This window comes from Thunnus maccoyii, chromosome 16 (genome assembly GCF_910596095.1).
Source record: "Thunnus maccoyii chromosome 16, fThuMac1.1, whole genome shotgun sequence".
NCBI classification, from domain to species: domain Eukaryota; kingdom Metazoa; phylum Chordata; class Actinopteri; order Scombriformes; family Scombridae; genus Thunnus; species Thunnus maccoyii.
In genome coordinates this window covers 21,201,739-21,219,935 of record NC_056548.1, presented here as the reverse complement: position 1 = coordinate 21,219,935, position 18,197 = coordinate 21,201,739, and the positions used below count along the sequence as shown (strand labels likewise).

Sequence of the window (18,197 nt, the reverse complement as noted above, 5' to 3'; positions counted from 1 at the left end):
GTTGTGATTGACAGCTGCACAATACAGTTAACCTGAAAAAATAGCCATTACTCAGCCAAGTAAGCGAAGGAGTTCTAAAGCTTTTTGAATGCATTTATTCTTTGTGAACACTATCATTTGGCTTAAGAACCTAATCATTTAGGAAACATAAACCATTTGGGGACAGCAGCAGACTCATAACTATAACGTTCATTTCTTCTCCAGCCAAACCATGTCAAGCCTGAGTGGTTGTGGGGAATGGTTTTAATGGTCTAAAAATGCAGCTCTAACCAAACCCATACTTAAGTAATGGGTGAGGCTGACAGTGAACACCCACTCTAAGGTCAAGGTCTTCAAGCTCCTAAGTGTGGGGAACAGATCAAGCTGTCCTCCTCTGCTGATCCTGTAGTTACATTAGTGCCTGGATAAGTAGCACCCATACTGTAATATAATCTGTGGCGAGGAATCACCACATGCTATTCGTGACCTAAATCAAGTTACCAAGTGGTCCTAGTGGACTATAAATGTCCATTATGAGGTGTAGCCACTTAGAACATTTGCAGACAGTTACACAAACATGATGGGGAGTATTGCAGGCTTAACCTCAGCTACTATGACATTTCTAACCTTCAGTTCGTGCTTGTCTTCACAAAAGCAACAGTGAACGCTCAAGTCCAGAGATTTTCGGTGTTTACAAAAAGGCAATGCTGCTGACAGGTCTGCTCCACTGAATTTCAACAATCTGTCAGATGTGCTTTGAAGATGCTCTGAGTGATTCAAGGCTTAGGAGAGATGTCATTCACATAACACACGCAGCAGCACCAGCCGGCTTGTGTTGGTCCAGCAAAGATATCAGGAGTTAGCCCCTGTGCTTCGACTGCCCATACTAATGCTTGCTCGCAGGAGGTCTCTAGGGATGAGCAGCAGTTCACCCTGACTGCAGAGTATTAGGAATCCCCCGTCGCAAGAAATACTAAGGAGGCTACTGAAAGACTGGACTACACAGATGATGAGAAATATTTAGCCCAGTGTGAAAACAGAAGGCACAGATGAGTATTCTATTTCAGGAAGAGTAAGCCGCAAAAAAGAAGAAGAAGAAGAAAAACACTCGGTCTCACTGTGGTAGTTTCAGTGAGCGATGAAACGAAACAACACCTTTCTTCAAAAAACAAAAAAACATGTTGACAGTTCAAATGAGCAATTCATGAGCCGAACCCATTTTTAGAGTGGTGTATTTACCCAGTGAGTGCTGCTTTGTATGGAGTAATAATCCATTTTCATACTGGTCACATTTGCATTCATACAACCAACCCCCCCCCACCCACCACCAGCACCCCTCCATGGCAGCTCTCTGCAGCTGGGGTGCTGATTAGAGCAAACTTCAAAGGCTTCTTGGCTACGCTGGAGCTCTGGCTGGTCAGTGAACGCTGCTCGCCTGGGTGGCACTGCCTGTAAATAAGCCAGAGAGAGCACGCAAAGGAGCACTGATGTTTGCTGAGTGCAAGGGGGTAGGACTGGGGGGGGGGGGGGGGGGGCAGGTAGAGGGCTGCAGCTGTTGCCAACATCAGTGAGCAAAAAAAAAAAAAAAAAAGAGGTGTGGGTGTTTAATTAGCCAATCATCTTCAAAGAATAGTGTGGATAATGAACCAGAGGGGTTCATTCGGCCTTGTTCTGGCTCCTGATCTGCAAGTCTTTGCAAGGCCAGGTGCCTGAACGTTGATCCTCTGGAAAACTTTTTACAGCTGCCCAGCTTACATACACACACACATAAACCATCACGTAAATATCAACTATACTACAACAGAGAGGCTCATGCCAGACCAGGGAACTTTTGTAGGCGAAAAGTCGCTGAACAGAAGCAAAACAAATATCAGCTGGTTGACTGCCAAATGATTAGAGGGGAGGGGGGTTTGAAAAATTAGAAATGATCTCTCCCAGCATCTGTCAACCTTGGATTAACTCCCAAATTAGACTCGATAAGGGGGTCTTCTAAATAAAGAATTAGTTATAGTAACGTGCTCAAACAGAATAGTGAGAATCCCCTTTGCTCTGTTGCAAGGCTCTTGCATGAAAATGTACAAACAAAAAGACTTGAGCCTAAAACACAATTCACATCTGAGTTCCTTAGGCAACCTTGGACATTTATGAATATTCATGAACATATACAATATCCACACAGCTGGAGGATTTAAATATGATGACCTCATGAGACACACTAGGCCTTTCTCAATCATCATTCCTGTCTGTACTACTCTCTGTTCTCATGGGCTTGTGAAACTTCATCAGTCACGGCCCAAGAATTGTTCCACCGAGTAAAGTGCTGTCCAAATGACCTGAGGTGCTCTCTCTCCACCCGTGTTGTCTAAGAGGCTTTGGGAACCGACTAGTCTGAACTTGGGGAAAATACACATGCCAGCATGCATTTCTTGCCAACCAGTTTGATGGTGGAGAATTTGAGCCAGAATCACAAATGTTATCATTTTTGTCCCACAGCTGTTATTCTGTCACCATATTAAGTTTTCATATTCTTTCCAAGTGAGAAATTACCAGTTTATACATCTATAAAAAGTATTTTATAAGTAAGCAATTTCACAAAAATAAGTACTACTTGAAAATAAAAAAGACAAACATCGGTCTTAAAGTCAAAATCAGTATTTTTTGATGCCAAATTAGTTTGTCTAAAAGCCAAGTTAAGGTCCATATTTTTTATTGGGCAATTATTTTATTTACTTTATTGGAGATTATTTAGTTATGTTGAAGTGTGAAGACTGGAGCCAGGCTAAGCTAAGCTAAGCTAAGCAGCAATAATGCTGTTGTGCAAGTGTAAATTCAGTGTTCATCCTCCCCTCCCAAGTTCAACTTGCCAAGTTTGAACTCCCAAGTGCACACACACAAGTCGAAACTTGGTGTACTCTGTATTGAGAAAGGCCTAAAGTCTACAGTTGCTCAAATCATGAGACATTTTTGACCCAGAAAAGGTCTCTGTTTATTTGTACTGCCCAATTTCACATACAAGGTCTCAATGGGATTCTTGACCCTGCCCATGCTCTCTAAGACAAGGAAAGGCTCCACAAAATCTCAGCACACAAGGAAAAACTCAAGAGACAGGAAATGGTAACTTAACTGAACATTGTTTTATTGGTCCTTATAAATTGTTTTATATCACTAACCACTCTAAGCATGAGTAATTATATCTCTGTCCAAGGAAAGAATTTCAGGGACTAATTTTTCTCATATGCTTCAGAAAAATAAAACTGTTCTGGTTACCTTTGGTCTAGTTTTGGAATGATATTGTGCAACTACAACACATAACTGTCTATAATTACACATTTGATGTTTAGTTTGTGCTGGGATAACTGTTAGTGTAGCAGTTTGCCATACTTAGAACCCTCAACAAAACAAAACCCCATTGGCATCCACTCACTGAAGCGTAATCAGCCTGTAATCACACAGCCAGTGTGAACTCCACTCTGCCAGTCAGATGGAAACTTAGTTCCATCCCCTGTGTCTCCTGCCCTGTGTCTCCTCCTGCTTCAGACAAGTCTCAACACTCCACTGGCGAGGCTCAGCCAGGAGGGGAACAAAGAAAATACAAGCAGATACTTCCTCTCTCTGCAGTTCACCTCATCTGAACTAGTACAAGTCTACAAACATTAAAAATCTATATATCACACTGTATTATTAAACCTTTGTCAACTGAGGAGACAAAGGTTTAATAATACAGGGACATCTGACTTCTGGATTGAATGCTACCATAGACGAGTGTGATAACAGGTCACTAAAGCAATATACTTCTGCACAAGAAGTGTGACTGAGTGTATTCTTGACTGCATGACAATGTCAGAATGTGTTAAAACACATTTCAAATTAAAACCTGTGGTCTGCGTTTCAGCAGATTTCTGTGGTGTGAAAATTACAAACAAATCAATAAAAAGAAACTATGAGCATTATTCGAGACTGGGTGTACACTAAGCGTGCAACGGATCACAAAACTCACAGTTCAGATCGTATCACGGTTTTGAGTCACAGATCAGATCATTTTTCAGATCGGCAGAAAAAAAAAAAACAAATATAACTTTGCTTTGCATTTATTCTGTAAAACACTTAAAGCAACTTTTACCCATGGGCTTAAAATGGAAAAAGAAAAAACATTCAAGATGTCCAAAGTTTAAATAAAATCTTAAAATATATAATATATTCAATACTCAACTGTTCAAGTGCAATATGAGGCATGATACCTCCCTCCTTAAAACATGGTAGTGAATGAAACAACAGCCTGTGTCCACATCATCAAAACTTGATGATAACTTACAAACATGAACACACGTCTTGTCTTGCAGCTTAGCTTGTTGAATGAGCCACCAAACAAACATTCACCGGGGGAAAAGTGCTCAACTTGGTTGCAGCACATTAAACAGCTTGTAAACATACCTGCAGATGTCACTTCGGACCTGTTAGATGCCTGCTCTTCAAAATCCCTGTTAGCGACACGCTGTCTGTCCATGACTGGCTACAGCAGTTTGTTTACTTTGTCTCCAATGAGACATTAAATTTTGCAATCAATCCACAGTTCACATGCCTGCCAAACTGTGGTACGGATCACGATCAACTACGTTCCATTACACCACTAGCGTACACCACATCACTCCTGTTGTATTCCCCCTGATTTTTCTCAGATATGCAAATAATTAAAGTGTAGGAGTCCCAAACATAATTATTATAAACTATACTGTGTACTACCAACAATGGCCAATATTTCTCAGATTTCAGGCAGGTTATTACTGGAGCTGTGGGGTTCAGTGGATGGGGGCAGAAATCCAGTCAGTCTTTCTGTTGTCAGAGAGCTCTGAGTGTCAGGCCAAGCTGTGGTCAGCTAACTCCTCTAGTGCTTACACAAGACCGTGGTGGAGGAAAACGCACTAGAATGGTCTTAGACTCTTCTTTAAAGGCCCCATGAAACGGAAGCAACCTAGCACGCCGCCATCTTGGTTGAGTTAGGGTCATAGACTGTATAAAAATATGGACGTAGTTACCGTGACGTCACCTGTCGGTTTCTGAAGAGCGGTTTTGAAGCTCACAGTGAGCCGCTCCGGCTGTCGCCATTTTGGCAGTGCGTGACGCCATGTAACTCCCAGCCAATCACAAATAGGCAAAGAGGCCGGCCGAATGGCTGAAACAAGCCACCTAGCGGCTGGCGGACCTGTCACTCAAAGCAGCCATGTCCTTCATTATGCATAACTTTACGGTTTAATAAAATTTAAACAGGTGAGTTATAAAAAAATGGGGGGTCTAGAGGGATTGACTTGCTTTTGGAGCCAGCCTCAAGTTACCATTTGAGGAAGTGCAGTTTTTGGCACTTCTGCATTGGCTTCATTTTACAGCCCTTGAGGTTGCCGCTTGGTTAGGGTTAGGGACCACAAACAAAGAGATGCTACTGTGTGCACTAACATTGTTTATTTATTTTTTATTTGTTTAACTTTACAAGTTTTCATTCTCTCTCAGAAACAAGTAGATGCTACTATCTGCTTATAAATGCTGTTGTTAAGTGCACTAAAACTTTATTTTTCATTCATAAGTTGTTGTTTTTTTGTTTTTTTTTACAATCTTTAGTTTTTTGACTACCTGTGGACATTTATTTATTTGATCATTTTTTCAATTTAAAATAAGTGCACTGCACAGATATACTTAAGCAAACAGAGACAATGCAGACAATAACATTAGTGTTAAATAAATGTTCATTTAAGTTCAGCAATTTTGTGTCTCATTTGTTATTATTATTAAATTGTTGTATTTTATCAGGTGCAAAAACAACAACAAACAAAACAAAACAAAAAAAACATGATATCGGCATTATATATTGGCCACCCTGCTCTCTGAATATCGGCCATGGAAAACCCATATTGGTCAACCACTACTCAGGAATTATAATCAAAGGGATTTGAGGGCTGAGCCTGTGCAGCACTAGAGCATGAGAAGGGTGGTGGATGTGGCGGTGGCGGGTATTTTGGTCAAAGCGAGCACACAGAAAATGAAGCTGGCGATTTGGACACGGGAGGGTCAGAGAGGATCGCTATCACGATCCCTGTTAACAGCCAGTGACAGTGACAATAATGAGGAGAGATGATCTGCTCTTCCTGGCCTTAAGAAGGGAAGACAACGGACAGACGGATGGAGGGGGAGGGAGAAAAGACAGGCAGAGGCATCGAGACGTTCATAAATGAAGAACAAGCAGATAAAAGGGAAATAGGAAGTGAGGTAATGTAAACGAAAGCAGTGAGTCAAAATTTCCCACCATAAATTCACAAACGCAAAACCCTTCATACAACAAATGTAATGGACAATTGGGGGGGGGGGGGGGGGGGGGGGTGCAACAGTTTAATCACCGTGGAAACAGCAGGAGTGCTCCGCTATGCTGTGAATGCCTGCTAAATAATGAAGTTAATACTCTGGGGGTAGCAGAGAGGGAGAGAGATGCATGCAGCAATACAGGCATAAAAACACAAATCACAGTGCCGTCCTGACAACTTTTCATTTCATCACTGTGATCTAGCTTGCTTCCAGCTAACGTTAATAGTGTTTCTCTGCTGGAAAATGGATGAAAATGTTTCCCTGAATACATATATATAACTCTCCAGCAGACAAGGATGAATTGAAGATGAAAATGTCCACTCTTCCTCTCCGTCGTCACAGTTCTCAACGCAAAACCGATTCGTCAATCACAAAGCTGACCAGATGACATGACTTTGGCGTGACTGAGTCGGACTTAGTGCCATTATGTCAGACAATATGAGTTCATGTTCTAGCAGCATCTGGGAAAATCTTTTCACATCCTTGTTACTGACATTATACTACAAGTGACACCGGATCAAGTTAGTAAAGCTGTGAGTACATGAGTGAGGCGCTGCAGTGTTGAAATCAGTTGGAGCAGTTAGATATTCAACCGAGTCTGTCGTGAATTATTATTTGGGGATTCTAGGGGTGGATGGGAGGGGGACTAGCAGAAAAGAAATGGCTCCAGCCTGGTTTAAACATATGCCGTTTGTCCACTACATGGTACCAGCTCGACTCGCTTTACTTTTTCAGATTTCGTTTTCCGTTGCAGCACCCCCTCAGTGTGGGTCGGGGTATGACCATCGCTGATTGATCAAACACACACAGCGCAGCTACTTAAACTTGTGTACCTCTTCAATCATAAAACAAGTACTCTAGTATCGATTTAGGACCAGTTTAGGATGAGATGAGGACATTTCTCTTCGTTTGATAACGTTAAAAGTTAGACTTTGTTGTCGGCTTCCCGACTCATTTTAAAAAAAGATGAGAGAAAAAGAGAGTGCGAGTGACCTGAGAGCACGAGCGAGCGAGAGAGAGAGAGTGAGAGAGAGAGCGATGGTGGAGAGACAGCCTGTGAATGAGAGAAATAAAACGTTATTTCCTGATTGTTTCAAGGCAGTTACGTTCCAAAGCACAAATAAATAACCATCAAACACTCAGCAGATCATTTACTGTGGAGATAGACGCTCTTAGTTTCATTTTCCTCCTCTGCATGTGTGAATTTTTTTTAGCTGAGGAGCGAAAGCAAGCGGAGAGAGAGAGAGAGAGAGACGGCACGGCAGTGATGGAGTGAGGAGAGGGAGCAGCGGTAGAGAGAGAGAGAGAGATCAGTGAATGACAGAGATGACTGATCAATCAGTGGTCTGCGGTGTTTCATGTCACCTTTTAATATCGGCTCAGCTCGCTTGGAACCTCGACAGAGATGATACCAAAAAAAGTACCAGGTACCAGGTACTATCCACAACTTCAGCCCGATGGAAAACCAAAAAAAAAGGCGAGAAGAGTCGTTTGAGGTGCTACCTTGTAGTGATAAAGGGGCTATACAAACAATAAATAAAGACTCAGGTCAATCGTCAAAGTCCCAGCACTCCACAGCAGGCTCCACGAGTCGAGCCTGCTATATCAACAGTTTCCCTTTTGTTGAGATTTGAAAGGAGCCTCTGAGCACTGAGAGCTCTCCGCATGTGGTGTCGCACTGGCTTTGGTGAATGAGTGAGAGGAGAGAATCCTGGCGCATTCATCTGAGCCCCTCTGGATCCCAAACTGTGAATGACTCATTGTTTTCGGACTGGCTGGACGCACTCCTGCCCACCTGCGTGCCTTCTCCTGAACAAGATGGGGAAATGAATACATCTCCACTGGGGCTTCTGTTGCTCTAAAACACATTTGCTGCCACACTGCGAAGCAAGTGCAGAAATCTGGCGAGTAACAGCCACTGAGTTCTTGCTTTGGTTGGAGATGTGCGTCTGCCCGGGATATTGAGGAAAAACTGGCTGACTTTCACGTGGTCAGCTCAGATGTGTTTGTGTGTACATGTGCAAGTCATAGTCTGCTAAGACCAATCACAAACAAGTGTCTAAAAGATCAACAGTAGGCAACTACTATGACTTAGCTTTAGCTCCAACTGCAAGCAATTACCAAAGTAACATTTGCTTGTGAATCTTCAGCTATTTAAAGCCAGAGTCGACCTCCGCCTGTGGCGAGATGACCTCCTCTTATCTCACAACAACAAGACATGCAAAAAAAAAAAAAAAAAAGAAAAAAAAAAAGACCTATTCCAGCATTATTAGATTCCAATCAGGACACTTTGGGCTAATTTAGAAACTGCTGACTCAGATGAAGAAAGATGCCTGGAGGGATACACAGAGCACAGAGCTTGTTGAGAGAGAGCCTTGGACAACCTCTAACTACGCCGCAGAAAAAACTTAAGTGCTACATCTCTACTGCAGACTGTCTTTTGAGGTTAAGTCTCATTTAGCCATGTAATTAGTAACCTTATATATCCTGTTGAGGCTGTTCGTTCCAGTGCAGGTCAGAGATGAGCACCAACATCTCCGAAGCCTAACAAAGGACAGACATTATGTGAGAAGGCTGAGAAAAAGCATTGTTAAGGAAGGAAAGTGTGTTACTACACATGGGGCGACTGTCACTGTCCCTGCCTCGTACAAAGACTAATCTAGTACTATTGTTCCTACTCCTAACTTCAGCTTCTGTGGAGCAGATTACAGGAAATGTTTAACATATTATCTGAGACCCGGGTCAAAGTCTCTCTGTGTGACATACACAAATAACAGCATTAGGTACAAATGACCGCAGAAGACAGGCCAGTTCACTAAAAGGAACAATCGATACAAAGTAAGTAAGATGAACAGTCAGTGGGGATCTGTTATGCCCTTACAGCCTCTGTCCTCTTTTCTTTGTCCTCGGGAACCAGGATGCTCCTTTAGTTTCATCTTAGCAGGCTTATCCAGCAGGCTTAAAATATTCTTACATATCCGTGGTGGAGCATTCCCAAAGATACAGGGGAAGTGTTGCATGACTGTGATGCAGTCCGTTTTTAATTTGATGACCATTCAAAACAATTCCAGTTGGATAAAGGAAAGGATTTGCAGAGGATAAGAGTCTTATAGCCATCCTAACACTGAGACACGTGTCTTTCAGCATTGGCTAAATCCACTCAAAGAAGGAAAGTGAGGAGAGCGAAGAGAAATGAGTGATCATGCCAGTCAGGGATTACAGCTGATGACCAGCTGAGGCCAGAATGTACTCACAACAAGAATCGGGGTTATGAAACTGATCCTTAGAGCACTCTGAGTACAGCCATGCTAAAGAGGAGAAGCTTGTATCTACTGCAGCTCAGATAAAACAGACAAATAAGGATGCGTTTTTATGCAGAGGGCTGGGTGCATCTTCAAGTCTATGAACATGTGCATAATTCAAAAACAAAACATTGGGGAGCAGTGCGCCCTAAACTAGGGGCCTTCACAAGTCTAAATCTGTAGAAAATCTACCCAAACCTGACATGCATAGATTCATTTTCACAAAGGAAGAGACCACATTGGAAAGGAACCAGAGGACAGACAGAACAGGTCTGAAATGCAAGGATAATTAGACTTGATCCAGAACTTTGCTGACTTGAACACTCCTAAATAGAGGGAGAACACAAAAACTGGTAAAAGCATGATGTGCCACCAATTAACTAACAGCAGTCAAAAAGCCTAAAAGCATTTTTCCTCTGGAATGATGATGACGCACCACCTGATCATAGCTGGTAGCGAGTCTGCCTGGATCCACCTGGGTACTCGACATGTTGACGGACACGCTGACCTGAGACCTACGACAACAGAACAGGAACCTACCTGGATCCAATTAGACTTAATATAAATTTGGACACGACATAACTCCGGTCCTGGGTCAGGTCTCCTTATATAGAAACCAAGATGACCTGTTAAGACCGCTGTACCAAACCAGTGCAAAAAGAAATAAATCAGTTGTTTGCTTTGACTGATTCTTTGTTTTGGTTACATACTACCCTGAGGGCTGATTAATATTCCTCTTGTTCAACCGGTTGGTGTTTGACACACGGGATCACTGATTTACTCATGCAGTTTTGGAGTTGTGCATATCACCTCCTTTGCACGTCTCTGCAAACTGTGGATATCCAGAAAGCCCTTCTCTGCATCAACACTCAAATATGTTTATGTGCTTCTTGGCAGACATGTTTCAACCTGTAATTATAACGGCATTGGCAGGAAATAACAGGAGGAGAGAGGGACAGGTCAATGAGATGTAGAGGAATCTTCCATTAAGAAAAATCATCTGGCTTGCATTCCTAGAGACTTCATATGCGAGGTGAGTTTAGGATAAAGGGTGTGTTGTGTGACTGACAGAGCAAAACAGTGATTTTTCCAAGCAATAGCTATGGGGATTTGTAAAAAAAACTTAAGAAAAAAATAGGTTTTTTGTTGCATCTTCTTTCACACAGCCACCATGCAATTATGTGTTTTTGAGTCAAAAGCATGTGAAGCTCTTAGGAGGAACGTTTTAGAGTGGGCACTAAAAAAAAAAAAAGAGCAAGTCTTACTTGAATTACACGCTCACTAAAGTGGAGCGAGGGGAAGGACAGGTTGCTTATCAGTACTGGCCAAAACACCCCAAAGACATTCCTCAACCCCCACAGCTTGACTGACAACTTGGAACCTTCTTTTGCTGCTGTGGGTGCCCAATAAAGTCTTTAGACAATGTTCTTGGCATTCCCACAGTTGTACCTGTCAAATCATTACCTCACTTGCTCAAAGCAGATTAAAAGGAAAGGAGTTGTAATTGCTGAAGAGTAGAGAACGACCAAACAACGTAACTGTTTCCAAGCTGAGATAGCTGTCTAAATATACTTAATTGGGATTTGTAGGCTTTCCCCCCTTGCTATAAAAGGTCTCAGTCGTCACTTCACCAAGACATGACAATGAGGCTTAAGGACTGTGAACTAAAACATTGACCATATGTCTAGACATATGGGCGAAGGAGATTACATTAATTATTTCTTACCAGGAAGGCGAACTGGTTAACCACAGTGCCTCTGACCCAGACTTCCCCACTGGCTTAAACAGAACGGCCTAGTCTTTCAAAGAAGCCGCTACTTTAAAAACTGGGGCGAAGAAAAGACTCATTTCCTTCCATAAGAAAACTGTCATGTAACAAACCGATATGAGGGCAATTTTTTCTACAAGTAGTGTGTTTATAATTTTGTTTCTGCCATTAAATGTGTTTTTTTAATTTGAATATCTTATAGGGATAATTTTGCAGTTTACATGGAAAAGGAAATGATGTTTACTCTGAAATAATAACGGCAAGATCCTGCGCCGACAGACACGCATGAGAGCAGATGTACATTTCTAATCATAGTCGACTGGATGCAATATAGCGCGGTCAATATGACGGATGGAAATAGATCGGCTTTTTCTTCACAAATTCTGCAATCTAGTGCTCGTTTTTGCCTATGCAGTTACTGCTGTAATGATAATAATTGTGATGTTTAAAGTATCATATTTTTTTCCTGCTGTGTCAGCTAAAGCAAGAGAAAGTCAAACATCTATTTCCCCGCAGGATGAAAAACAGTCCTCTTGGAGAAACAGTGACAAAGCATGATTGTGCAAGCTGATCCACACACACACACTCACTCACACGTGACTGCATGCACTGACTACACATACACACACAGAAGCAGCTTATGCATCACGCACATAAGGAGAAACTTCAGATGTTCTTCTCTCTAATCTGAAATACGCACACACTACAAGATCTGAAAATAATGGCGCATTACACACTACAGGATATTATTAAGATTATCACACCAGAGAGAGCAATGCACCACCATATGTGATCTCATGGGGAAGTAGATGTAAACAAAATCGCGACTGACATGGTGTAAAACTTGCTTTAGTTAAGCTTCTCTTTGCCCGGTACGGTTATGATATGTCTTAAAAGGCACATTATACGGGCAGTCGTGTTTTATTCTTGCCACATAGACAAGCTTTTCCTCCATCTCAGCTGTCCAACACACCCGTACAACAGCTTGTTGTTGTTTCTTTGTGGTCGCCATTTCAAAAGTCCTCTCATTCACTTCCATCTCCTTTTGAACACGTCTCTCTCATTTGCTATTGTGGTCCCGCTTGGAAAGTAGTGACGTAATCATCCAGATTTGAAAATCCTAAACATCAAACATGTTTGAAACTATCAGGGTGGCTCCGATGAGTCTGTGAGCAGTTCTGGAGGTTTAAGATTGGATCTGTAAATTCCTCACATTACCAGATAATAAGCCGAAAATCGGTACCGACCAAGGTCCCAGACCAGATTTCTCCTCCGAATGTCAGGAGGGGTGAATTGAGGATAAATCGGCCTAAAACTTCTGTAGTCTGAGCTCGGCTTTAGAGATACAGAGGACCCAACAGGGCTATAAATCAATAAGAGCTTTACAACACCATAAAGGAATCCTGCAAGAAGCAATCTCCATTACAACCTGACCAGCCTTTGGATGACTTTGTGTAGGGGACATACCACTGACTGGTCAGAGCAGGGCCATAGGTGCAGGAGGGGGGGGGGTTGGCCAGTGCAGGCCACGGAGAGGATACAGACCAACAGCTGCCTGCTTGTAAAGTGAAGTGCCTACTGTGTCTGCCATTAATCATTATGACATTTAAGTTGAAACTACAGATGTTTTATTTAAAACCAGCCTCAACTTCTATCACTGCAGTGACACTATCTAAGTAGGCTAATGCACAAAATGCAAATTAGTTGACAGCTACACCCACCGGTACCACCTCAGGGGAAAGTGTCAACAACACATTTAGGTGTTTAAGGTCAGACTCACTTCCCTTTACCCACCTGCATGTGTCGGCTGAGCAGATATCCTGATATCTAGCCGTTTCAATATTGACAACCGCACAGAAGACAGCTCCTTGACCGTGAACGTAGGAGGGAGCTGTCTCTCTTCAATGCAGATAGGGATTTTCTGCCTCCCACACTTTTCAGATTGGCAAAGACAGAAAAGCAGGGCCTTTATGACCTAAAAAGATGGTTGATGTTGCATACCATTTACCCCCCTCTGAAAAATGGGAACTATTTGGATGTAATGAGAGGGCAGTGCAGTGAAAAGGTTTTGTCAGCTCAGCAGACTGCCGAAAAAGCAACTGAGCCGTTTAAAACCATGCAGGAAATGACATAGCCGACACATTCTTGCCTGTGCAGAGACACATAACCGCAAAAGCAGGGCATACAGACATTTGTGTTGCCTTTTATTTTGGTGTGCAGTGATCATCAACAGGACACCGGGCAGTTCGGTGAAAACAATACTGGAAGCTGTTGTGATGTAAAACTGACAGTGGGGTGAAAGGAATGCAGTGCTGATAGATGCCAAAGATGTGAATATGCTGCTTTGACAAGGCCGAGCCTACACACACACACACACACACGCACGCACGCAGGAGGGAGAGACAATTATACTTGAGACATGTGGCAAAACTTTGCCTCAAATTATGGATCTGTCTAAGACTAAAAATAGCGCATTTGTTAAACAACCCAAGTATGAAGGCACATTATCAAAGAATTCCCACAATTTTTATTCTGCTGTCTAAAATTACAATGCATGCACCTCATGCGAAAAGAGCAGAAACTAACTGACACTACAAGATAAAAACAAGTTGCTTTCTACTCATGACACTGCAGTACACTGGTGCCTTCTCGAACAGAGCTAAGTCTATAAATTACATCTAGGAAAAAAAGATGATGAACAGTCACTTGATCACAGACAAAAGAGGAACCTATTTTGTGAGAAACTGATGTGATAGATACAAAATGACTGAGAGGATCAGCTGTTTGACTGTCTGTTTGTGGCAGCGACAGAGAAGTGAGGAGGTTGACTTTTGCCACAGATTGAATGTGGAGTCGTTGCAAAGTTCACTACCAGCCTCAGCTTCCCTGTATTAGCGATTTAATTGGTCATTAGCCTTCTGTGACCACTGCCTGGTCAGATGTGGACAAGCCGTGCTGATTGTGCATCACTCCCCCTCAGAGAGGAGTGGACCAAAACAAAGCATCAATTGCACTGACCGGCACGTGTGACATCTCGCTGCCAACTGCTCTATTGTCTATGAAATTAAAAAAAGAGGGAGGGGGGAGGGGGTGTGAGCAGGCAGGGGACATTCCCCTTTTGTACAAGCAAACATAAAAAGGGTTTGCATGTGAAAGCCACGCCAGCATAGTCAATGTGATCATGCCTGGGTGATGGCTGTACACATTGGAGGGTGCTGAGCAGCAGCTGAAGCCAGACATCATGGGGGAAATCCCAAGCTAATCCTGAGGTGGCTCTCATGATCATTAAACCCCTAATTTGAGCTAAATTAGACGACTCTATAAGATTTTAAAAGAACCCACAACCATATATATGCTGCTAAGTGGAGTCGATTGCTGTCCAACCAAGTTTCGATGTGTTTAACATGCAATGACAATAAAGTATCTATTTATCTAATTCATCACTCCTTATATACAGCCACTCATTTTTTGTTTCACAAAGTGTATCGCCTAGCAACAGTGTGTTGCTAGGACTGTACAGCCTTGCCAGGAAGACGACCACTCATTTTTTTTATCATGCCTTCTCACTCCTGTCTCTCCTGCTCCTCTCTCCTGTCGCTCATGAGTCCACATCGCAGCATTTTTCAGCTCCCCGCTGCTGAGACTCTGTTGTCCATTTCAAAGCCGTGTCAGTCAGTTGGTTGGCAGAGTGACGTGGCAGACAACAACAGGATTTCCACACAAGACCTTCAAACTTTTTTTTTTTTCATGATACGAGTCCGCCTTTAGTCTCAGTTTACACAACTGAGCGACTCATTCCGGCAAGTTGGAGGTTTGGGGAACCAGTTAGGGTGATGAACATGCTACTCTGTGCGCAAAAGCCTCAACAGGAGTCAGTTTACAAGCTGCGGGGCGCTGCTGTCAGTTTGAGAGTCAAGTTCAAAAGCATAACAAAACATTTACGACTTTAATTAGCCACTCTAGTGTTCTGCTATGACACGTTTGAGTTGCTGGGTCTGTCAAACATCTACTACACTGACAGCTACTTTGTGACCAACAACTGTAGCTGGCGAGTTGTAAAGTAACGCTAAGTAACGTTAAACGCCGGTTGTAATGTTAGCTTCTCGTCGAGGCTAGCTTGGTTTAGCCAAATTAGCACATGCTAGCGCCTTCGTATTGATGTATTGAGCAATTGAATACTTACTTTTATGTCTGCCCGAACCCCACGACTGTTTGGCGATACTGGGGCTCCGTATAATCGCCCTTCCAGCGGATTTCAAAGCGTCCATATCGCAGTCCAAAAGTGGGGCAAACACCCCGTCAACCCTGTCCGTCTCTGTCGAAACACTTGGCTTGGTTTAAATCAGCCCTCTCCCCTGCGAACTTTTTCCTGCTGTTTTTTTTCTCCCCTCCACACGGTTAGCTTTCAATCGATGGTAGATTATCATGTTCGTCCCCGTGGGCGGTGTTATGTATGTAAATTAACCGGATAATGTGCGTGACGCCCGTTTGTGGAATCACGCGAGTGAGGTTGTTGCAGCACTCGCATCCCGGGCGGGCGGTGCTGCTGCTGCTGCCGCCGCTGCTGCTGTTGTTCCTGTTAATACACGGTACAGTTTTACTCCCACCCAGTGTCTTTTGTGACAAATGATTTGGTAGTCATATCACGGTCTGTGCTTAAACCTCTCTCATGTTTAATTCAGCCACATGGCTTCTTCTTTCCCTAGCTCCTAAAAGCGTCGTCTATTCAAAGGAAATGTCAGTAATGTCATGACCAGGAATAATAGGTTGGAGGGGGGACTACTTCACTTGACTCACCATTTCTGGTTGACATAAAGCGCCATAAAAGCTGCTATAAAAACATAAACCTCTGAGTATATACCGTAAGTCTTTGTTTATTGTTAATATTTTCCTTTTGGTAACAGGATGAAAATCATATATCACTCTCCTATTTATTGTCTGTTTGATTTTGTTACATATGCATTAAATATAATAGCATTATTTCTGATCAAGTGCATCATATTCCCTGTATTGCATGTAACCCTAGCCCTCACGTTCTGCCTCAGTACTCTGATGGCCAATGTCATACAAGTAATCATCTGCAGGGGAGAAAGAACATAGACTTCTTTATGAAAGAGGCACTGTATGTCAGTGAGTCATTGTTCAAAAACAAACCGCAGGCCTGGGCTGATGAACATCTGGAGGAGAGTCCAGCCAACAGCAATGCATGTCATTTTGACCTCCTCTGTGCATGATTAAAAATACATGACAGTTAAAATTTCAAGCTCAAGATGACCCTTTGTGACCTTTTATAGTCCCTCTTTCTGCAGAGCATTGTCTTTTTAGATAATGCAAGGAATCAGTAATTATACATAAAGTACAAAAATATCCACAAGTAATGTTTTTCTGTCTGCGCTTGGGTATGGATCCTCAATACCAACACTGACCAAAATATGTCCATAGAACATACTGTAGTAGCTTTTGTCTTACTCTGTCTTCTTTGATAACATATTGATTTAAAGTGGGATGTTGCCAGACTCTTTGTAGGCAAAGTTCTTGTATAGCTGTGTATGTTGAGACATTACACATTTAGTCGTGGAAATATTGCTTAAAAGGATATTTAGCTATTGTCTTGGCTCCACTCTAAAAACATTTTAAATGATACCAAGCCCAATTTCTATACCGAGTTTCACTGAGCTTACATCATCACGCTGTAAATGAGTCACTCCAGCGTGAATGGCTTTCAAAAAATCTTGCAGTACCAGATTTCACAGGAGATGACAAACTCAGACACAAGAGTGCAACAGGCTAAAATGTCCCCAAGGACATGTTAGGCAACACCATCACACTCCTATCTGCAATCTGAAGCTGGGTTGGCAGTGACAAAGAACCGGCTTCATTCTGCACAAAAAACAAAAACAGATAAAAAGGGAGAATTATCACCACATCAGTGTAGCATTGTGAACTAAAGGGTGCCTCTGTACTCGGGCAGGTGCACTCCTTTTAAATCACTTGGCAGCTACAACCGTGCTTCACTGAGAGGCTTGAGACAAAAGAGTGCACCATGCTAGTAAATCTGCCAGTTACTGAAGCGTGCAAGACATATTTTGACTTTTAAAGCAGCAACACAGGTAATAGTTACAGTAGGTGTGTTTGAGAGGGAAAAAAATCAATGAGTTTCTGCTTGGAGAGAGAAGAGAGGTCCAACTGCACATTGTGGAGGAGCTTGCGAGCAGGTTTCCCAACATTCAACTGAGATGATTCTTCACTGTGAGGGTTTGTATGAAAGATAAAATACGCATAATTGATTTATACATGAGGACAAACACAAGTTAGCAGTATCACAGCTTGAACCATGTGAGTACAGTTTATCTATACACACACTGCTATTTACCTGCACAGCACATTCACTTTATATTATGTGATCATCTGAGAAAACTAGTTCATTTTTAATGTTTCACTATGTTCCATATTTTCTAGAGGGGTAGGCCTAGAGGCAAAGAGTGGAAAGTGTATTTTCACAGAGAAAACTGCTCACAGACATTATGTTAATTAAGTAGGTTCAAGAAAAATGGGAGAGCTGTGCCTGGAGTTTCTTCTCTTTGAACAGCTGGATTTACTGTAGATTTCAGAGACCGAACGGGCATTGCAGGTACAGCTGTGCCAAATACCGACTGCTAGAAAAGACCTTTTATAATCTGTTAATTCCACATGGTCGACTGTGCCAAACAGTGTGGTGCCAAAATTGGAACTGGAGGAGCAATAAAATATAGAGGATTGAGTGTAAAACAAATTTATGTCTAACCTAGGCACCAGTTAAT

At 42.4% G+C, this 18,197-nt stretch overlaps 1 protein-coding gene across 4 annotated transcripts in view; it reads right to left on the bottom strand.

Moving 5' to 3' along the window:
* ldlrap1b (low density lipoprotein receptor adaptor protein 1b) overlaps positions 1–15,954 on the bottom strand; it is a 32,747-nt gene extending 16,793 nt beyond the window's left edge. For 2 of the 4 annotated variants that reach the window (XM_042389167.1, XM_042389168.1), the window contains exon 1: positions 15,581–15,954. In XM_042389167.1, the coding sequence (XP_042245101.1) occupies positions 15,581–15,665 (85 nt within the window). In that variant the 5' untranslated portion in view covers positions 15,666–15,954. The remainder of the gene's footprint in view (positions 1–15,580) is intronic. The other 2 variants (XM_042389166.1, XM_042389164.1) reach the window with 2 other exon arrangements.
* Positions 15,955–18,197: the final 2,243 nt, after the last annotated feature.